At 43.7% G+C, this 23775-nt stretch overlaps 2 protein-coding genes across 22 annotated transcripts in view; one reads left to right on the forward strand and one right to left on the reverse strand.

Annotated features, from left to right (window-relative positions):
• The window catches only part of caska (calcium/calmodulin-dependent serine protein kinase a), a 177585-nt gene that overhangs the window by 73782 nt on the left and 80028 nt on the right, over nucleotides 1–23775 (reverse strand). The window lies entirely within an intron of this gene.
• gpr82 (G protein-coupled receptor 82) lies at nucleotides 6949–10995 on the forward strand. 2 transcript variants are annotated; one of them, XM_010889967.5, is made up of 4 exons: nucleotides 6949–7322; nucleotides 9317–9373; nucleotides 9633–9999; nucleotides 10126–10995. In XM_010889967.5, the coding sequence occupies exons 2-4, from the start codon at nucleotides 9345–9347 to the stop codon at nucleotides 10792–10794; spliced, it is 1065 nt and encodes a 354-aa protein (XP_010888269.4). In that variant the 5' UTR covers nucleotides 6949–7322; nucleotides 9317–9344; the 3' UTR covers nucleotides 10795–10995. The 2 variants fall into 2 exon arrangements, with proteins under 2 accessions (XP_010888269.4, XP_012994629.3); XM_013139175.3 differs by lacking the exons at nucleotides 6949–7322; nucleotides 9317–9373 and having other exon boundaries at nucleotides 9524–9999.

Raw genomic sequence — 23775 nt, forward strand, 5'->3', positions numbered from 1 at the left:
TTCCCCCACCATCTACCCTCTCTCTGTTCCCCCACCATCTACCCTCTCTCTGTTCCCCCACCATCTACCCTCTTTCTCTCTGTTCCCCCACCATCTACCCTCTCTTTCTCTGTTCCCCCACCATCTACCCTCTCTCTCTGTTCCCCCACCATCTACCCTCTTTCTCTCTGTTCCCCCACCATCTACCCTCTCTTTCTCTGTTCCCCCCACCATCTACCCTCTCTCTGTTCCCCCACCATCTACCCTCTCTCTTTTCCCTCACCATCTACCCTCTCTCTCTCTGTTCCCCCACCATCTACCCTCTCTCTCTCTGTTCCCCCACCATCTACCCTCTCTCTTTTCCCTCACCATCTACCCGCTCTCTCTGTTCCCCCACCATCTACCCTCTTTCTCTCTGTTCCCCCACCATCTACCCTCTTTCTCTCTGTTCCCCCACCATCTACCCTCTCTTTCTCTGTTCCCCCACCATCTACCCTCTCTCTTTTCCCTCACCATCTACCCGCTCTCTCTGTTCCCCCACCATCTACCCTCTCTCTGTTCCCCCACCATCTACCCTCTTTCTCTCTGTTCCCCCACCATCTACCCTCTCTTTCTCTGTTCCCCCACCATCTACCCTCTCTCTCTGTTCCCCCACCATCTACCCTCTTTCTCTCTGTTCCCCCACCATCTACCCTCTCTTTCTCTGTTCCCCCCACCATCTACCCTCTCTCTGTTCCCCCACCATCTACCCTCTCTCTTTTCCCTCACCATCCACCCTCTCTCTCTCTGTTCCCCCACCATCTACCCTCTCTCTCTCTGTTCCCCCACCATCTACCCTCTCTCTCTCTGTTCCCCCACCATCTACCCTCTCTCTCTCTGTTCCCCCACCATCTACCCTCTCTTTCTCTGTTCCCCCACCATCTACCCTCTCTCTCTCTGTTCCCCCACCATCTACCCTCTCTCTCTCTGTTCCCCCACCATCTACCCTCTCTTTCTCGGTTCCCCCACCATCTACCCTCTCTTTCTCTGTTCCCCCACCATCTACCCTCTCTCTCTCTGTTCCCCCACCATCTACCCTCTCTCTCTCTGTTCCCCCACCATCTACCCTCTCTTTCTCTGTTCCCCCACCATCTACCCTCTCTTTCTCTGTTCCCCCACCATCTACCCTCTCTTTCTCTGTTCCCTCACCATCTACCCGCTCTCTCTGTTCCCCCACCATCTACCCTCTTTCTCTCTGTTCCCCCACCATCTACCCTCTTTCTCTCTGTTCCCCCACCATCTACCCTCTCTTTCTCTGTTCCCCCACCATCTACCCTCTCTCTTTTCCCTCACCATCTACCCGCTCTCTCTGTTCCCCCACCATCTACCCTCTCTCTGTTCCCCCACCATCTACCCTCTTTCTCTCTGTTCCCCCACCATCTACCCTCTCTTTCTCTGTTCCCCCACCATCTACCCTCTCTCTCTGTTCCCCCACCATCTACCCTCTTTCTCTCTGTTCCCCCACCATCTACCCTCTCTTTCTCTGTTCCCCCACCATCTACCCTCTCTCTGTTCCCCCACCATCTACCCTCTCTCTTTTCCCTCACCATCCACCCTCTCTCTCTCTGTTCCCCCACCATCTACCCTCTCTCTCTCTGTTCCCCCACCATCTACCCTCTCTCTCTCTGTTCCCCCACCATCTACCCTCTCTCTCTCTGTTCCCCCACCATCTACCCTCTCTTTCTCTGTTCCCCCACCATCTACCCTCTCTCGGTTCCCCCACCATCTACCCTCTCTCTCTCTGTTCCCCCACCATCTACCCTCTCTTTCTCGGTTCCCCCACCATCTACCCTCTCTTTCTCTGTTCCCCCACCATCTACCCTCTCTCTCTCTGTTCCCCCACCATCTACCCTCTCTCTCTCTGTTCCCCCACCATCTACCCTCTCTTTCTCTGTTCCCCCACCATCTACCCTCTCTTTCTCTGTTCCCCCACCATCTACCCTCTCTTTCTCTGTTCCCCCACCATCTACCCTCTCTCGGTTCCCCCACCATCTACCCTCTCTCTCTCTGTTCCCCCACCATCTACCCTCTCTTTCTCGGTTCCCCCACCATCTACCCTCTCTTTCTCTGTTCCCCCACCATCTACCCTCTCTTTCTCTGTTCCCCCACCATCTACCCTCTCTCTTTTCCCTCACCATCTACCCTCCCCCAACTCCTATCCCAGTGACTGTAGGCTAGATCCTGACAACTTATATAAATGCGTCTTGCCCTGGTTCTTCCTGACCCTCATGCTCTTGGGTTCCCTAAGCAATAGTCTGACCCTGCGTGATCTATGGAGGTCAAAGTGGACCCCTACCGTCATCCTGAACTTTAACATGGTAGCCTCTGACCTACTGCTGTGCGTCAGCTTCCTCTTCCGGATGATGTACTACCTGAAGTGTGAGGACTGGTTGCAGAACGATAAGTGGTGTCAGGTTACCGTGCAAACCATGCTAACAGTGTTCTACATCAACCTCTACTGTAACATGCTGATGCTTCTCTGGACCAGTGTGACGCGCTACGCCACCGTGGTACGAACTCGCACAACAAGGCTTCAAAATGAAAACTGAACATTTTAAAATTGGTTTACTTTGATTCACAAGTTTCATTGTTATTGCTTTCACCTTATTTAATTTAACCCTCAATTTTGCCCTCAAATTTGGTTTTGGTTATAGGTCCGGCCCCACCCCTGCTTTCTCACGCCCCTCACCACCACTACAGGCTGCTGGGCACTCTGCCTCGTCACCTGGGTAACTGTGGCAACAGGGGTGTGTGCCAGTGTGGTACCTGCGATGTTACGAAGACAAACAACAAAAGGAAGGTGCTTTGATCTAGTAGTGAATAAAACACCACAAGATTTCAAAATCTCCCGCTGCCTGGGCGTGGTGGTGTTCTTCATGATTCTCACCTTAATTCTGGCCAGCTATGGGGGACTCGTTCTGCATCTGCAGAAGGTCAGCGGAGCCAGACACATCCACACCAGGGAACGAAGGGTGAGTGTGGCGATAACAGAGGGGGTGAGGACTGTGAGTGCTGATGTTAAAGAGGGCTTTGGGGTGAACTTGGAGGAGAGGAAGAACACACGTGTAGGGTCAAAGGTCGGCAGCCTGAAGGTCCGTAGGAAGATCCTGGCTACGGTTGTGGTGTTCATGGTTTGCTTTCTGCCCTACCACATCCAGCGTGCAGTGACCCTACTCACACCACAAGGAAGCGACTGTGACAAAATGAAAACTCGGTGGAAGGTGAATAACACAACTATAGCAATAGCATCACTGAGTTGTATTTTACATCCCTTACTCTACCTGGCCCAGCGTCACCTGCCCTGCTGCCAGGGGCGACAATGAGAGAGTCATGTCCAGACAGACGGGTGAAGGGCTACCCAAAAACCACTAAACTCAACATAATTTGTGTTTATTTTCTCTTCACTTGATTCCTATTTCTTAAACTTTGTTGTCTCACTAAAGGTACAGGGATCTTAGGGAGGGACATGAGGAGACACGGTGGGTCATGCTTTTTTCATTTCAGTCTTGGGGAGGGTGTACAGTTTTTACACACCCAAAGGAGGGTAATTACATTTTATATAGCACAACATTTTGTAGAAAAAGCAAAATAAATATAATAGCAATCTTTTAATGGACATTTTCCCAACTTTTTAGACATTAAAAGATTGCAAAACTTGTTTTTTTATTGAGCAGTTTCTTGCAATACACTTGTGATGCAACTTGTGCAACAATCGTTTTTAAGAAGAAATTCCTTCTTAAAACGCATCTATGCACACTCACGAGCACACTTACGCACACAGTGCTGACATGTTTGTGCTAAATAATTAATTTTAGTATTTTCTTCAATTCTACAGTTTTATAGTATATATGATTGAAATTACAAGAATATTTCATCATTCATAATATTTTTGTGATGTGAAATATATTTTGCTTGGGGGAGGGTCAAACATTTAAATATTTTCAGGGGGCTTCATCTTCTGGATACCCCATGTCATAAATAATGATCAGACCCATAAGTTAAAGGTTTTAGTGGCCATAATACAATTTTCTTATTATCAATTGTCATTGTTTATATTAATGTATGTCTTATTTCCATTTGTGTATCTATTTTTGTTGCTATAACACAGGGCTCACCGTCTCTGCATATTTTTGTGTATTTCCATTTGTGTACAAATAAATAACCATGGAGACCACTGATTTCTACAAGACATTATTTCAATGACAGATGCAAACGCAGCAAAATATATACATACAATACATATTACATCTCCAGCCATCCTCATTCTAGACCCCCCCATTTCCCCCAACAACCTTCACCTCTCAACCCAGCCCCCCGACCAGCGGTAGTCAGTGGGCAGTCAGTGGGGAGGCAAGCCAAGTCCACACAACACTAACATCTCGTTACACAGACTCGTCATAACATGTCAAGAAAATGTGGCACGCCAGCAAACCCCCATCGCTGCACCATGATCTGGATGATACATCAGAACAGGAAGCAATATCCAGATGACAGCCTCCTTATCCACTAGAGAGACCCTCTATAGACGGCATAAGGTACGTACAGAAAACTGCTCCCATGGGCAATTTAACACACGACCCGAGATGCATTTGAGGGAGCCCATCGGCCCAGCGGGCCTACGCCCTGTCTTGTTCTTCTCTGTCCTTCGGCCTGACTGCCGCAGTGCTCATCCATCACAGGCCACTTCATGGACTCGGAACCCCAGCACCACCCCAGGTCCAAGGCCAAACTCTCCGCCCAACAACGGTTTGATGAGTATGAAAATTATGTAAGTCATATGCTACTGCCTCCACAGTCAACCCGATCTCAACACAACTGAACACCTACGGGACATTTTGGGCCGACGTGTCAAACTGTGCTCTCCACCGCCATTTCAACCAAACACCCAATATGAGGGAATATCTTTTGGAAGAATGGTGTTCAATCCCTCCAGTAGAGTTCCAGAGACTCATAGAACCTATGCCAAGGCGAATTGAAACGGTTCTGGTGGCTAGTAGCACAGAACCTTACTGAGACACTTCATGTTGGTTTTTCCTTTAATTTGTCACCCGTCAGTAGTTAACGTCAGTGAAATATACAGAAAACACTCTCTGATTTGGTTGAGCCAACCCCCAAGTTCAAGCTGCTCAAGCTAAGAGCCTGATGAGCATTGAAAAGCTTGGTATGAGGAATAGCCACTAAAGGGCGCCATCCTCTGGACAGAAGAAATAACTCAAAGGTTTTGCAGGGGTCTTCAAACTTTATGCATGAGAGCTACTGAAAGTTAAAAAAAACAGCACCGGTCATGAGGTACTCTCCTTTCTTTTCAGACACACACTGAGGTCCATAGTATACTGTATACCAAATCTACGGCAGTATGTTTCCTAACCATGTATCTGGTCATATAAGAGTTAATAAACAGCTGTATAACCTTTTGTCATAAATCTCCATCTTCACATATAAAATATTTACAGAGAAAATACTAAAATGGATGTTCTGAGTCTATTGTAATTATTAAATATAAACAAGAAACCAAGCAAGCCTAGTTCAGCCGGCCCGCAAAAAAAAGCATTGATCGTTGTTGCCCTCCCGAGATTCAAACCCGGGTTGACCATGTGAAAGGATGTGTCTTTAACCACTATGCCACCAAGGTATAGATCTGCTGGGTGTCGGTATAATCCACCAGAACGGTTTTATTCTAGGCCTCCAATTATGTAGCTACAGAAGGTTGTAGCTAGCGAAGCTTTTGTCTGTCCTGAACACATCCTGAGGCATAATGTTTTATCAGTGACGGGAGGCGAACGCGGGACCTGCTTTTCCGTAGGCCGCGTCTCTACCCACAATGCTATTTAACAAGGGGTACTCAGTTAGTCAGTCACTCAGTAAGAGATATTTGCTCTTCTAGGCCGGCTCCGCTTACGCTGTCCAGCAAAAAAAAGTAAAGGTATGGATGAAAATGTTACTTTTTTTGTAGTGTATTTTCCCTAGCGTATGATGCAGAAGACAAATCTGTAGCTTATAGCTTCTGCTATTCCTTACAAATAAAATATACGAATAGAGTAGGTACATGTGATAAACGTCTGCCAGGTAAGTCCACTTTACAGGTTTGGGGAAATATCTAAGTATTTCTGTCATCCCACACGATGAACATGTTAAACATTCAGTGAGACAGTAGCAACATGCTATGAATAAACCAGGTATTGTATAACGATTGGCTTTTGGAAGCCAATATTTGCTCAACGGGGCATTATATTGACCCCATACTAGCTGGGAGCCTACAATGTCAGATACTTTTTTACAGGAAGACAGGCAGCTACCTATATCTAAATACACTTCAGGTAGAAAGTACAGACAGCGACAGTAACAGTGTCTAGTAAATATTGTACACTACAAGTACCTGTTAAAGACAGCTACCACTAGTGCAGGGCAAATAAACCCCTGCCCCACAATTCAGCGTAGCACCAGTGCCACCAAGAGAAAGACTCCGGAAGCTACCAGCTGGGCCAGCCCTGCCACCACACACCTGCCTCCCCTTCAGACGCTGTCAGAGGAGGCCTGTAAGGCAGCTCGGGGTGGAGGCCGAAACAAAGGGAGGCGGACAAGAGAAGGCCCGGTAGATTGAAGAGGAAGACTGAGACGGAGGGTGCCGGAGCAGCTGCCGAAGTGGACACCACCAACGCCCATTCCTCCCAAACCCCCACCGGGAGGCTGCCTACGAGTTGACGCTGCCTCCACTTAAAAGGGGTGTGACTTGTCCCTCAGCCCCCGCCCCTCACCGTTTATTCACGCCCGCCGGGGCCATGAACAAACTCTCTGTGTCTGTTCCCGTCTCTCCCTGTCGCACTAGCTAAATACATACCAGGTAGATATAACTGATTGACCAGGAGCTCAACCTGTTGCAGTCAGTTGGTTTTGGACCACTAAACCAGGGTAAAGATGGTAATTTTGGTACCGAAAGCACTACTTTTAGTTGCCTGAATATAATTACAAAATGTTCATGAATATGGTACATTGCAATGTATGTGCAGAAGTAGCAAAGAGGAACCAGAAAGAGCGGTTTTGGGCAAAGTATATGTTGTATGCAGATTATCTTTGAAGAAAAAAATTATTACCTGCATAGAAGGGAAATCTCATAGAAAGAGAGAGCAATGAGAGCGGGCAGGTTGTAGCCGTCAGACTGACCCACAGATAGAGACACTGACAAAGGAGAAAGGAAGTGTTCATACCTTAAACTAATCAAAGATGCAGCTAACAACCTTTAATAAAAAACAACAACCGTTTTCCGCCAATTACTGGCCCAGTGATAACAGCAGTGATCAACTCAGGTATGACTTCCACCTTTGCTTCCACTGTAGGTTCTTACAATGTGTGTTTATTGTTTTGTTTGAGCTGTTGTTTGTTAATACATTTAAAATAACTAGCTAGCTGATGTTAGGAAATTAGCTAGTATGTTAGTAAATTCTAACCCAGCGTCTACAGTAGGAAAGTCTTGATTAGTAATACACATGAGGAAGTTAAAGTGTCACACTGGATCGGATGCACTGTGTTATTGTAAATCTGCTTCCTTTATTCCTCCACATTAGGGAGGGAAAACACTGTTCCAAAGTAATCTGTCCCAGGCATTTTCATCCGGTCAAGACAATCATATCAGTGAATGCTCCTTCCCTTTTGGCCCCTATGTTGCAGTCAATGCAATGAGTGTACTAACACACACACATGCCTGTTTTACTATACTTGTGAAGACTTGGAGAGACTAAAGCAGTTTTAAGTTTTTGTCTAGTTAACATTCAGTCAAAAGCAGTACTACTGGTTGCCCATATAGCAGAAGTCCCAAAGAGGAAGCAGAAAGATCTGTTATTGACTAATGGAAATCTTTGCAGATCGATGAGGGCTCTGACACTCATATACAATGGATATAAAAAGTCTACACACCCCTGTTATAATGCTAGGTTCTTGTGAAGAATGAGACAATGTTACCTATAACGTGAACAATTCAATTGAAAAACATACTGAAACCTTTGTGAGGGAAAAATAAAAAAACACAATAACCTGGTTGCATAGGTGTGCATACCCTTAAACGTATACTTTCTTGAAGCACCTTTTGGTTTTATTATAGCACTCAGTCTTTTTGGGTAGGAATCTATTAGCATGGCACATCATTACATGGCAATATTTGTCCACTCTTTTTTGCAAAAGTGCTCCAAATCTGTCAGATCTCCTTTGCACAGCCCCCTTCAGATCACCCCACAAATGTTCAATAGAATTCAGGTCTGGGCTCTGGCTGGGCCATTCCAAAACAAGAATCTTCTTCTGGTGAAGCCATGCTTTTGTGGATTTGGATGTGTGCTTTGGGTCGTTGTCGTGCTGAAAGGTGAACTTCCTCTTCATCTTCCTAATGGACGCCTGAAGGTTTTGTGCCAAAATTGTCTGGTATTTCGAACTGTTCATAATTCCCTCCACCCTGACTAAGGCCCTGGTTCCAGCTGAAGAAAAACAGCCCCAAAGCATGATGCTGCCACCACCATGCTTCACTGTGGGTATGGTGTTCTTTAGGTGATGTGCAGTGCTGTTTTTGTGCCAAACATACCTTTTGGAATTATGGCCAAAAAGTTCAACCTTGGTTTCATCAGACCATAACACATTTTCCCACGTGCTTTTGGGGGACTTGATGTTTTTCTTTGTAAGAAAAGGCTTCCGTCTTGCCACCCTACCCCATAGCCCATACATATGAAGAATACGGGAGATTGTTGTCACATGTAGCACACAGCCAGTACTTGCCAGAAATTCTTGCAGTTCCTTTAATGTTGCTGTAGGACTCTTGGAAGCCTCCCTGACCAGTTTTCTCCTCGTCTTGTTATACCTTTTGGAGAGACGTCCAGTTCTCATGTCTCTGTTGTGCCATATTTTCTCCACTTGATGATGACAGCCTTCACTGTGTTCCATGGTATATCTAATGCTTTGGAAATTCTTTTTTACCCTTCTCCTGACTGATATCTATCAACAATGATATCCCTCTGATGCTTTGGAAGCTCTCTGCGGACGATGGCTTTTGCTCTGAGATGCAACTAAGAAAATGTTAGGAAACTCCTACTAGAAGAGCTGAACTTTATTTGTGATTAATCAGAGTCACTTTAAATGATGGCAGGTGTGTAATGACTTCTATTTAACATGAGTTTGAATGTGATTGGTTAATTCTGAACAAAATGTATTCCCATAAAAAATCCTGTTATCACTAACACTTAACACTGAAACTCAGCTTAAACTAACCTAGAAAAAAAACTGCAGTCAAAATTTAACCACTAACTCTTTTGAGTTACAGAAAATGTCCTCCCTCCGCCTAACTTGCCATGGGTCACTGGATTCCTGGTTCCCACAAGTATAGCAAAACACACACACACACACACACACACACACAATCACCCAGCACACAACCACCCAATCACACAGCACACGGCACACAATCACCCAGCACACAACCACCCAATCACACAGCACACGGCACACAATCACCCAGCACACAACCACCCGATCACACAGCACTCAATCATACAATCACACAGCACACTCACCAATATGATTTCTTCTCCTCCCTCACCTCTTCCCCTCCCTCTCCTCCCAACCCTCCTTTTCCCCAGCTCCTCTCCTTCCTCTTCCAGACAGTGCTGGCTATATCCTAATCTCTTCTATACACAAATCAAGCCCTGGCTCTACCTGACCCTCATGCTCTTGGGTTCTCTTGGCAATAGCCTGACACTGCGTGACCTCTGGAGATCGGAGTGGACCCCCACCCTCATCTTGAACTTTAACACAGTAACCTCTGACCTACTGCTGTGCCTCAGCTTCCTATTCCGCATGATGTACTACCTGAATTGTCAGGTGTGGTCTGGGGAGGATCTGGTGTGTAAGATTACTGTGGAAACCATGCTAACAGTGTTCTACATCAACCTCTACTGTAACATGCTGATGCTTCTCTGGACCAGTGTGACGCGCTACGCCACAGTGGTACGGACTCGCACAACAAGGCTTCAAAACAAATTGGGTTGTTTTGATTGATCAGTAAAAGTAAAAAAAATCAATTACACTACTTAATTCACCCCACAAATCTTTCTTCAAATGTTGTGTTTGTAGGTCCGGCCCCACCCTGCCTTTCTCACGCCCCTCACCACGACTACAGGCTGCTGGGTACTCTGCCTCACCACCTGGGTAACCGTGGCAACGGTGGTGTGTGCCAGCCTGTTACATACAATCGGAGAAGAGGAAATACAAGGAGGGAGCTGCTTTGACATGCTGGAGAATGGAAACAGACAAGGGTTCAACAATCCACACTGCCTGGGCGTGGTGGTGTTCTTCATAGCTCTCGCCTTAATTCTGGTCAGCTATGGGGGACTCGTTCTGCATCTGCAGAAGGTCAGGGGAGCCAGACACATCCACACCAGGGAACGAAGGGCGAGAGTGGCGATAACAGAGGGGGTGAGGACTGTGAGTGCTGATGTTAAAGAGGGCTTTGGGGTGAACTTGGAGGAGAGGAAGAACAGACGTGTAGGGTCAAAGGTCGGCAGCCTGAAGGTCCGTAGGAAGATCCTGGCTACGGTTGTGGTGTTCATGGTTTGCTTTCTGCCCTACCACATCCAGCTCGCAGTGACCCTACTCACACCACAAGGAAGCGACTGTGACAAAGTGAGAACTCTCTGGGAGGTGAATAACGCAACTATAGCAATAGCATCACTGAGCTGTATTTTAAATCCCTTACTCTATCTGGCCCTGCGTCGCCTGTCCTGCTGCCAGGGAAGACAATAACAGAGTCATGCTCAGACAGACGGATATACACATTTCCTTCCTCATGGTCCTTTCTTGCATCCCCACCCAGATCTCCCCTTCCTTCCTCCTGGTCAGCGCTCTCCTCCCAGCCCCATCATGAATGTAGATTAGACAGCCTTGTTCTGTTTGTGTGGTCACAGGGGATTTTTAACGTAACTTTATTTTCTATTAAATATTTCTGGTTTTACTCGTGTGTGAGAATTGCTGTTTGTCTGTTTAAACTATTTGTTACTAAACACATGGAACAAAAAATGTGCTTTTGTTACGTCTTTTAAATCTAAAGATTTTGAGGGACAGGGAAGAAAATTGCGACAAGAAAATGTAGAAGAGAATGGGAAAGCTCACCATTATATGCTTCCAAACATGGTTTATTCATTACACATTTTTTACTGTAAATTTTTACTAGGGAAGTATACTAAGAACACATTCTTATTTATACCCACAACCTTGGAGCAATTTGGGTTAATTGTCTCACTCAGGTACAAAACGACATGGGTTTTCACATTATCTACAAATGGAGTAGAACCTGCAACCTTTCATTTACTGGCCCCGTGCCGCCAACTGCTAGACAACCTTTCCACCCCTTGTGTGGTAAATAACTGTGTTATATATATGAAGTCTCAAGGAGGATAGGGGACAATCACTGCCCACAGAATATGGGTGGCAGTCTCTACAATTCATTCTAAGCCAGATGGAGGACACTAAGTGCATCATTAAGTTACAGATATCTGCAGACCTCTAGTATATATCTTTTTAAATAAATATAAAGTTTACAGTAAAATATAAAGTCTAGAGTCATTTGGGGACCCTGAGCAAAATCTGATTTGGGGCCCCCTCTCTTCTATAAGCCAGGGCTCCCTATCAGTCAGAGGCCCCCTAACGGACGGGGGCCCTGTCACCACTTGTGTTGCTTATGCCTGGAGCCGGCCCTTGTTACAGTACATACTAGGAAATGTAATTTGAGTACAGAGACTTTATTAGTGTCTTTGGTCTTATAACCATGTACTTCTTTATGAGATTCTGAAAATAGTGCTTGCAGTGCATCTTTGTTTTGCTTTTGAAACTTTTTTTGATTGAAACACTAGTTCTTCATTTGCACTTTTGACCCCACAGCTGTGGGCTGGCTTTAGTTGGTGTGGATGATGCTTCTCCATTCGTCATCCATTTTTTGTGACAATTTGGCCACAACTAACATGTTCAGCCTTTTTTTCCGACACAAAGGAAGTCATTGCAGACACCTACCTATGAACGTGTACCAACGAGCATCTCAGGTAAGCAGCACTGAGCTCTCTTCGATTCAATTTCTACACAGCTTGTAGTTAAGTTCCTACGATTCAGTGTTGGTTCATTACATAACAGAATATCCCGTAATATAGAATATACAGTGGATATAGAAAGTAAGCACTTATTATCAAAATGTCAATCTTTTGCTGTCTGAAATGAAAACACATAAAATCTGGATTTTTCTTAGCTTAATATACAAAATGTAACCAGCAACAAGTGAATTTATAAAAAGAATTAGTTAAAATTAAAACAGTACAATACCCTATTGGGATAAGTGAACACACCCCCTTAGAATTGCTATTGCAAACTTGCTGAGGTAAAACAAACCACCTTCCAAATCAATCAATTGGCTTCCATCTGTGATCATTTGTAGAGACTTTGATTAGTTCAGAATAAAAGCGCCTGATTATATGGAGGACTCCACTGCTTAGTAGTGCAATTCAAACCAAAGAATCTACTATGGGCAGAAAGGTACTTTTAAAAGATCAATGAGACAAAGTTGAAGTCAGGGGATGGATATGAAAAGATGTCAAAGGCTTTATCTATCCCTTATAGCACTGCACCTTTTTTTCCTTTCCAAAAAAGTTGAAAAGGAAGGTTTTGAGTGAGGAACCGAAACGTTCGATTTGCAGTGGTGTCTGAATTTTTACCCTTCTGTTCCTCACTCAAAACATTTTCGACTTTTTGGGAAAGCAAAGAAAAAGGTGCAGTGGTATCTTAATTTTTCCAGAGCTGTACATTCATGTAAATAATAAGCATACCGAATGGAATGTTGTATAAAAAAAAAATCACATATTTGGCCATATGGATATGTACTATTCACTTCAACACTACTCACAGATAAAGGTAAACTCATTTAACAAATAACACTTAAAGACCATACTATGCAATCATTTATTTACCAAAATCAAAAGAAATCTCATAGTATGGAAGAAGAAAGTAGACCCATAGCTTCAATAGCTAGTGTTGCCCCCTTTGGCTGAAAAACCTGTACAGTGGATATAAAAAGTCTACACACCCCTGTTAAAATGCTAGGTTTTTGTGATAATTTTTGTGATAAATCATGTCACAAACTTTTCCACTTTTAATGTGACTTATATTGTGAACAATTCAATTGAAAAACAAACAATTCTTTGAGGGGGAAAAATAAAAACCTTACAAAAACCTGGTTGCATAGGTGTGCACACCCTTAAACTAATACTTTGTTGAAGCACCTTTTGATTTTATTACAGCCCTCAGTCTTTTTGTGTAGGAGTCAATTAGCATGGCTCATCTAAATGAGGCAATATTTGCCCACTCAGACGAGCCTGTACATGTGCTTTCTTGAGCAGGGGGACCTTGCGGTGTTGGGGAAATTTCTGAGACCTGTTGTATTCTCACTAATTAAAGGACGGAGTACCATTGTTTAGATAAGTTGAAGACTGTGGAAGAGGGGGAGCTGGTATTTGCATAGGGGGCATCATTGACTGGTGTCGGCTGGTTATAAAGGTACTCATTCATCTGCGCATCTGTATGACTCATCAGGGCATCTATTTTCTGTCCAGATGCTGGAAAAACTCTTAGAATTGAAGAAGTTACTTATGACAGGAAGGAGAGCTGTCCTTTGTGTGAAGCTTAGGTAAACACAACAGTAAACATTATGGCAGGAAGGATAAGGTGGGGGAGGATAGCATTTGACTTGTGTGATAGAACAAAGGGAATGTGTTTTATTGACATGAGACAGATGGCAGCATCTTACCACACCCCTTTCCCTCCCTTATATACTGTTGAAATGACATGTATCGAGTCAGAGACTCCTCGGATGATTATGTATGTAATCGTTTTGACGCGTCTCTCATATTTGCAAATATTAATAAAACTGTTAATTGTGCCCAGATAATTTCGTCTCTGTACTTCCTTCTAAAAGAGTTCTGATCGAAAAAATTACCATCACAGGGGGCACTACAGGATTTCAGTCCTTCACGGCAACATAATGCTTTGGGGGTGTTTTTCTGCTAAGGGGATAGGACAACTTCACTGCATCAAAGGGACGATGGATGGGGCCATGTACTGTCAAATCTTGGGTGACAACCTCCTTCCTCACCCAGGGCACTGAAAATGGGTCGTGGATGGGTAGTCCAGCATGACAATGACCCAAAACCCACGGCCAAGGCAACAAAGGAGTCGCTCAAGAAGAAGCACATTAAGGTCCTGGAGTGGCCTAGCCAGTCTCCAGACCTTAATCCCATAAAAAATCTATGGAGGGGGGCTGAAGGTTAGAGTTGCCAAACGTCAGCATCAAAGCCTTAATGACTTGGAGAAGATCTGCAAAGAGGAGTGGGACAAAATCCCTCCTGAGATGTGTGCAAACCTGGTGGCCCACTACAAGAAACGTCTGACCTCTGTGATTGCCAACAAGGGTTTTGCCACCAAGTTCTAAGTCGTGTTTTGCAGAGGGGTCAAATATTTATTTAACTCATTAAAATGCAAATCAACCATTACAATTATAGACTGATTATTTCTTTGTCAGTGGGCAAACGTACAAAATCAGCAGGGGATCAAATAACTATTTCCCTCACTGTATTGTATAAAGTAGACACACACGATTGTAAGAGTGAAAAATAGATGGGGATAGTTAGATTTCCTATACCTTTCTGCATTTCTAGTTGCGTGCACAAACCATCGATTGTTTATGTATGAACAAAAGTTTGTGTGTGTTTACCGGCTGAAACATGTTAAAGAACTAAAGAACTACCACCTGATGTCTAAGCTTTCAAGTTCCGTGAAATTGGGGAAATTATGCTGGTATTGTTTACATGCATTCTGTCCCTAGTGTGTATCAAAAAGGAACTTGGATTACGCAAGATCACTCATCCAACTCTGTGATTTCTTTTGACATGGTGCAGTGGTCCTCTACGGTCCTCTATGAAGCACTGTGAAGGCCTGTTAATCTGTGCTCCTCACAAATAAGGTCATCAGAAATGTAAAGCCTCCATTCTCTGTTGCTGTTATCTTTCACAGTTCTTTCAAAGACTTTAGGCCAGGGCTAAAATAGGAGAAGATAAAGTTCCAATGGCTGCCATGGGAATCTGCCTCCCTCTACTGTCCAAACACTGAAACACACAGACACACACACTCATATATGAGAGGTCATGACAGATGATGAGAAGGAAAATGGCCACTGGTACTGTATAGACTGAAAAAGACAGGGCCCAGGGGAAGCATGAACACTGCTAACCTCCAACAGCTTTAACAGGAGACTTCATTTCCATTAAAACTGAAACAAGTTATTTTATTTTAACTCATTGTCCAAAAAAGATGCTCAAAGTGCTCTCTTTTCACATAAGAACAGCAAGTCCAGCAAGTTTATAGCAAGTCCAGCAAGTTTATAGCAAGTTAATGAGGAAGGTAACAACTGAGTTCTAGAAGACCAGATAACTTAATATAAATTAAATGACCATATTAGCATTAGTGCATTGCTGGCAGGAATTGAGGCAAAACTCCAAACCTCCGAATGATGCTTTCCAATTGAAAAACATAACTGACATCTTTTTTTACTGAATTAAAGGTTTGATAAAAATGTTGATAGCCTATTTTGTTAATATTTTCTTGGGCTGGAAATAATTCTGGAGGATGCTGCTCACTAAATCTTACCCACACATACAAAGCTGCTTAAAATGTTCATTGATCATATACCAGTAAATCTATTTCGATCTTAGCACAATTTCAAAATTCATCCACATGAGTACCAGACACACTCGTGCTTGCAGCATTTTTCTCTGTCTAGCTCTCTCCCCGTTCACACACTTCCCCTCCTCAAATATACACTGAAACAGTTTAACGTCACAAGCTGTGGTGAGAAACGATATAAGAGAATCTCAACATTATCGCTCAATTCATAGCACCAAAATATCATCTATTTCATTGACTGACATCATTGATTTATGAACCGTAAGTATCCATCTTCATATATATATGTACAATGTAAATATAAAACATTTTGGTCAAATTACAAATGTTGTGATATATATATTTTTTAAAGGTCCAACAGTAATGAAAACAATTATAATGCATTTAGCATTGACATGTTTTCTTTAATCTAAACTTGTTTATTGATACTCTGTAGATCATGTCTAATCTGAATACAAATGATGTAATGTAATGATTACTGACAGGCTATCCTTAATGCACGCACACACACACACACACACACACACATCTTCTTTGATATAAAATTCAGTTTTTGGTACAATGTGCACAATTCTATTGGATTGGTCACTGTTAGAGCAGTTTTCATTGCGATACATGGCAGCTCCGAAATACTGTTGGCCTCTGAATCAAGGTGCGATAAATACAGAATTAGGAAATGAAAGTACAAAAAGTGATGTGTTTGTAGCAAACAAAACATTGAGAACTTAGTGGTCAGTATTTCAAGTATAAATAGTTAAGAACTTGCTTCAATGTAAGTAATATTAAAGTCTGACTACATCTTTTTCTAGCTTCATTTGTATGTACAGAGCACTGCACAAGTATTAATCAATTGACAAGGACATTTTGTGTAACCAACTGGGAATAATATGGGCTGAATAGGGATTATTTCCTCTGTATTGTAATTACAAACAACACCTCGAAGGAGTAAAATGCTGTTTTTATGCAAAACAAAAAAGTAATTTAACATAAAACCAAAATGCATTGCATGAAAAAGTATGCATTCCCCTGTGTCAAAACACGTTTTGGGGCGTATTTCTTCACCCATCTACAGATTTAGTGCAAAATTGCTCAAGTTGGATGGGCACTGTCGTTTAACCGCAATTTCAAAGTCTTGCTACAGACACTCTGTTATATTGAAGTCTGAGATGTGCCTTTTCCTTTCTAGAGCACTCAGTTTCCTGTTTTTAAACAACTCCAATCTAGCTTTGCGAGGCATCAATGGGTTTTGTGATAAACTGCCATTATACCACTGCTATAAGCACTGGGTCAAGGCAGTCTGCAATGCGTCCTGCCTATAGAACAGCTCTTAGCTGTGGTATATTGCCCATACCACACCCTTTGTGCCTAACTGCCTACTTATGTATTGCCTTTCAATTACAATTATTTAAAGAGAACAACATATGTGCATATGTTCTGAGTCAATTTCAGTTATTTTCTATTGCCCTTGTATTCAACCTAATAATGAATAAGGAATCTGGCCCCTTAATTGGAGTTGTAGAAAAAGACAATGTACTGGTTGTTGATTAATTGATAGTAAACCCCTGCCATTATACTTTCAAACAACAAATAATATGAAGAAATACTGAACATCCTCAAGGGATACAAAGAACAAACCTTAAGAAGTATTTTGGCAGTGACAGATGTGAAATTTCTTTCTCTCTGTATTGTAGCACAGATTTTGTAGTGATACATTCACTTTAGGTTTAAAACGCTGACTGTCAGCTTTATGACTGTCAGGTTGTTGGCCATTGCTAATCTCCCCAGGACTTTCTTTGCCCGTCTTCATGTACCAAACAGATGATTTTGGAATGCCACATTTTTTGGCTATACATCTGATTTCTTCTGACTCACCTGCCTCAGAGGCCCTGCTTGACATGACTTTCACACACCTTTGGACATCATGTTGACAAACACCTGCAACTAACTCGAAATGCAAATGAAAACTGTAAAATCAGAACTAGACTCTGTCAGCTCTTCGGTGCATGCGCTAATGATGTACAGTTGTGTGCATAAGTTTGCATACCCTGGCAGAAATTGTGAAATGTTGGCATTGATTTTGAAAATATGATTCATCATGTAAAACTGTATTTTATTTAAGGATAATGATCATATGAAGCCATTTATTATCCATTATAATGATAACATAAATCACCCAAATGGCCCTGATCAGAAGTTGACATACCCTTGAATGTTTGACCTTGTTACATACACACAAGGTGACACACACAGGTGAAAATGGCAATTAAAGGTGAATTTCCCACACCTGTGGCTTTTTAAATTGCAATTGGTGTCTGTGTATAAACAGTCAATGAGTTTGTTAGCTCACACATGGATGCACTGAGCAGGCTAGATACACAGCCATGGTCAACAAGGCCAACAGTGAACAGAATACTATCCCCACTGTGAAGCATGGTGGTGGCTCACTGGTGTTTTGGTGGTGTGTGAGCTCTAAAGGCACAGGGAATCTTGTGAACATTATTGGCAAGATGAATGCAGCATGTTATCAGAAAATACTGGCAGACAATTTGCATTCTTCTGCACGAAAGCTGCGCATGGGACGCTCTTGGACTTTCCAGCAAGACAAGCACCAAGTTGGCCAAGTTGACCCTTCAGTGGTTACAGCAGAAACAGGTGAAGGTTCTGGAGAGGCCATCACAGTCTCCTGACCTTAATTTCATCGAGTCACTCTGGGGAGATCTCAAACATGCGGTTCATGCAAGACAACCAAAGACTTTGCATGACCTGGAGGTATTTTGCCAAGATTAATGGGCAGCCAGAATTCGGGGCCCCATAAACAACTATTACAAAAGACTGCGCTGTCATTAATGCTAAAGGCAATACACAGTATTAAGAACTAAGGGTATGCAGACATTTGAACAGGGGTGAGTTAATCTTTTTCTTTATTGCCATGTTTTGTTTTATGATTGTGCGATTCTGTTATGACCTACAATTGAATGTGAATCCCATAAGAAATAAAAGACATATTTTTTGCCTGCTCACTCATGTTTTCTTTACAAATGGTACATATATTACCAATTCTCCAAGGGTATGCAAACTTTTGAGCACAACTGTAAAAAAGACACCTACCAAACAAATACATTTGACAAAAATGTAACAGCTGTGCTGATAATAATCACAATGCTTTTAATAGCCAAAAAATTCCTAAATATTTAAAACAGACAGTTTCATTTAATCTGAGACCCTGTTACACTAAGTTCAGATGAAGTTCTTATCCAAAGCGACTTACAGATGCAGTGCATTCATCATAATATAGCTAGTTGGGAAACAACATGGTGATAGTAAATGCACTTTGCTGTCTTGAATTTATTTAGTGCAAGATGTAAGACACCAGTCTAACTTCAATCTTATCTAGTTATTATAGATGTATGACTGCAACATGGCTTATTTAAGTTTGTCAAAGCAAAGGAGGGATGAAGTCCTGTCCAAAGAAGATGCTATTTTTATACTTCAATGGACATGACTATATACTTTATGTTGATCAGTGATAAAGAAATATTGATTTGTAGCTGATTGGATCCCAAAATGCACCAAGGACCTTGGGGTGTGGAAGCCAAAATACTTCACTGTCTTTAAGCGGAAGCCTGCTACAAGGACATCGGTGTTATGACCCACTTTCAAGACAACAATTCACATCTCTCTTCTCAACCTTTTCACTTTCTGTAAGTCTGACAGGCCGATGGAGATGCCATCTGTGGCCAACACCTCCCAGCTCTGCGCCTCTGATGCCACCCTCTTCATCCTCCCTTCCCTCTACATCCTGATCTTTCTCACCGGTCTCCCAGGCAACGCTCTCTCCCTCTGGGTGTTTCTCTGGCGTATCCCCAACCAGACCTCGACCCATGTCTATCTGACCCACCTCGGCCTGTCCAATCTGCTCCTCTGCCTCACCGCGCCCTTCCAGGCAGCCTATTACGTGCAGGCACAGACACCCTCTAATGAACTTTACAATAAACAGGTACTGACACCCTCTAATGACCTTTACAATAAACAGGTACTGACACCCTCTAATGACCTTTACAATAAACAGGCACTGACACCCTCTAATGACCTTTACAATAAACATGCACTGACACCCTCTAATGACCTTTACAATAAACAGGCACTGACACCCTCTAATGACCTTTACAATAAACAGGCACTGACTCCCTCTAATGACCTTTACAATAAACATGCACTGACACCCTTTAATGACCTTTACAATAAACAGGTACTGAAACCCTCTAATGACCTTTACAATAAACAGGTACTGACAGCCACTAGTGACCTTTACAGTAGTTTATATATTTACAAAGGGAGAGAGGGGAAGGGTCACAGGAGGTGATACATTTTTTTTTTTAATTCAAAAACAAAAACACCCAAAACAAAATGCCCTTCCTTCCCAGGGTCAGCGGTGGTCAACAGGGAGCCCCCTGTGCAAGCTGGTTGTCCACTGGGTCACCCCGGTCCAGCAGATTAACATCTACGTCGGCGTCTTCATCCTGACCTGGGTGGCTCTAAGCCGCTTCGCCACCCTCATCCAGCACACCCACGCCAGCCGCCCCAGCGCTTTTGCCACCCTGCTGCCCAATGCATTCTTCACCGCTCTGAGGCGGCCTCGGTTTGCCAAGGCTGTGTGCGCCGGGGTGTGGGTCGTGGTGGTGGGCGCAATAGTGCCCGTGGCGGTATACTACTCGGTGAAGGAGGCCAACGCTGGGGATGGAACGAAGGCCTGTTACAATTTTGATGTGGAAGCAGGGGGCAGACTGTCGAGGGGGTCTAATGTGGCGGCCATCGTTGTGTTTTTTGTGTGTTTCATACTGGTGATGACATCGTACGTGTCCGTGGCAAGGCACGTGAGAAGGTCGCGGCAGAGCGCCGCCATCAACGGCTCCCAGCGGCTGTTGGGAAAAGTGTTCCGAAACATTGTGGTGATCCAGGTGGGAGATCTGTTTTTGTTGTTTTTTATGTAATTTTTCACCACTTAGATTCTGATTCACTGAGGTAAGCTGGTTAGTCACTGTAAGTTTATCTCAACACCCCGCCCCCTCCTCTTCAGGTTGTTCTGATAGTATGCCTGCTACCTCATCACATCTTCAAGTCCATCTTCATTTCCATCGTCGAGAAACAGGAACCAGCTGACCTGGCTACCACCGGCGGCAGCGCCAGGGAGCACTGCCTCAGGCTCTCTGCTATCATAGAGGTAGCAACACCTTCCATGCATCCTTTAAGTCAAAGACACACTACACAGCTGGTCAGAAATATCAACACAGGGCAACATATTACGTTATGAAAAGTTGACACGTTGAATGTTTTTCAAATGAAACACATTTCGGGAAATTACCAAAATTATCAAAACACATCAACACCTCTGAAGTCAATTTAGGTCCAGTTTCAACCCCCAACTTCAAACCAGTCCAGAATTTCTGTGTAGATTTACAGTAGATAAACAAAGAATTTATAAAACGTCTATGTAGGCCACAGTCACAGTTTCCTTTTCAACAACACTGACGTACTACCACTATCGTCCTACATAAATGTATACGTAAAACATAAATAAAAAATGTAAATAGATATCACTGCCCATCACAACTGATTGGAAGCTTGTACTGTGAAACATCATCATTCCATTATTACTGCAAATGCGTTATGGACATTTTCTGCAACTACAAAGCAAACATATCAGTATGTCCTATGTGTTACAATTTCTAAAGTTATAAATCGTGAAAGTATTTTTGATTTTTGTCTCAGGTAAAGAACTTCCTGCTTTGTCTCGCCTCACTGCGTTGTTCTGCTGACCCGGTGATGTACTTCCTGTTAGACAAGACCTTTTACAAAAATATTAGATCCATGTTCAGGCTCAGCCTACAGAAGCCCAGCAGCCAATCATTGGGTGGAACCACCTCAAAGGCCAAAGCGAGAGCCAACGGGACTAGTGTGAGATTAAAGGAGGCGTGTCATAAGGATCAGGGGTCATGGAAAGACTCAACCACGGTGGATTGGAGTGAAGAAATGTAAATACATTATACACCAATGACTTCACCGCATACAAAAACAGTGACTCAACCTGGAAAAGTCAGCCGAATGCTATCAACAGCGTTGTCATTTTGTATATTTATGATGAGAATTGATACATGCATGTGCATTACCAGATGAAACCGACTGAAGAAAGAGGTGCGTGTGTGTGACAGTGGAAAACAGTTGAATACAAACGTGTGTTGTATGTGTTTGTATATGTGTGACTTGACATAGGTAAGAGCCTGGCAGTGGTAAGTTACACAGTGTGTAAGTGTGAAGTGTGGGCAGGAGGAAGTTACAGTGGGGAGAACAAGTATTTGATACACTGCCGATTTTGCAGGTTATCCTACTTACAAAGCAGAGGTCTGTAAACATAAGTATTTGATCACCTACCAACCAGTAAGAATTCCGCCTCTCCCAGACCTGTTAGTTGCCCTGCTGTTCTCCACTCATTACCTGTATTAACTGCACCTGTTTGAACTCGTTACCTGTATAAAAGACACCTGTCCACACACTCAATCAAACAGACTCCAACCTCTCCACAATGGCCAAGACCAGAGAGCTGTGTAAGGACATCAGGGAGTAAAAAGAAGGATGAAGTACTCGTGTTTGGAGTAAGAAGAAGGATGAGTACAACCCCAAGAACACCATCCCAACCGTGAAGCATGGAGGTGGAAACATCATTCTTTGGGGATGCTTTTCTGCAAAGGGGACAGGATGACTGCACCATATTGAGGGGAGGATGGATGGAGCATTGAAGATGGGTCGTGGCTGGGTCTTCCAGCATGACAACGACCCGAAACACACAGCCAGAGCAACTAAAGTGTGGCTCCGTAAGAAGCCTCTCAAGGTCCTGGCCTAGCCAGTCTCCAGACCTGAACCCAATAGAAAATCTTTGGAGGGAGCTGAAAGTCTGTATTGCCCAGCGACAGCCCCGATCTGGAGAAGGTCTGTATGGAGTAGGCCAAAATCCCTGCTGCAGTGTGTGCAAACCTGGTCAAGAACTACAGGAAAAGTATGATCTCTGTAATTGCAAACAAAAGATTCTGTACCAAATATTAAGTTCTGCTTTTCTGATGTATCAAAGACTTTTGTCATCCATAGTGGAGAAGGAGAACTTTGTGGGGAAGAAGAATTGACCCAAACCCCCAGCACAATAATATAGCAGCGTAAGACCTAGGAACTGAGATGGGGGGGTCCGGCGACACTGGCCCTACCCGGGGGAGGCCCCGGACAGGGCCCAACAGGCAGGACGTCAATCCACCCACATTGCCAGGCATCAACCAAAGGGACACCCACCAACCACATCCACCCTGAATGAGGGCCAAGTATTGCCAGCAGAGTACAGCCCAATTGCACAAGTGCGCAACAGAGAGACAACAACAAGCCAGTGACTCTTCCCCCGAAAGGCATTGGAGGGAGGGCATCCCAGTGGCGATGAGAGCCCATCTGGCAAGACAGCAAGGGTGGACAGTATCAAGCCTACTGGTCACCTTCACGCCCCTGGGCCTGGCTACACCTAATTCTAATTATTTTTGAAGAGTACCTATGATAAAAATTACAGACTTCTACATGCTTTGTAAGTGAGACAACCTGCAAAATCGGCAGTGTATCAAATACTTGTTCTCCCCACTGTATATGCGTATATATATAGTCTGTGTGTGGTTCTTGTGGATGTCTCTCCCCCAGTAAAACTTGACAGAGGGAGACATGCAAGGGAATCTCAGACAATCCACTGTTCACACACACACACACACAGGTAAAAGAGAGAGGAGGAGTGGAACCGGTACTGAACAGACTGCAAAGGAGTAATAGGGCCCAGAGGAAGCTGAAAAACTACTAACTTCCACCAGTTTTATCGGGAGACTTCACAGGTTATTTTATCTCCTTGACTAAAAATGATGCCCATGATTCATCCTTTCCACACGAGGTACAGCAAGTCAAGCAAGTTCATAGCAAAGCCAAAGGAAA

This window comes from Esox lucius, chromosome 20, assembly GCF_011004845.1.
Source record: "Esox lucius isolate fEsoLuc1 chromosome 20, fEsoLuc1.pri, whole genome shotgun sequence".
Taxonomy (NCBI): Eukaryota; Metazoa; Chordata; class Actinopteri; order Esociformes; family Esocidae; genus Esox; species Esox lucius.

Bases quoted from the DNA above. Each gene is read 5' to 3' on its own strand.
- gpr82 (XM_013139175.3), top strand. From the start codon at position 9,571: ATGATTTCTTCTCCTCCCTCACCTCTTCCCCTCCCTCTCCTCCCAACC. The intron at 10,000-10,125 runs GTACGGACTCGC...TTGTGTTTGTAG, and splicing joins TGACGCGCTACGCCACAGTG to GTCCGGCCCCACCCTGCCTT.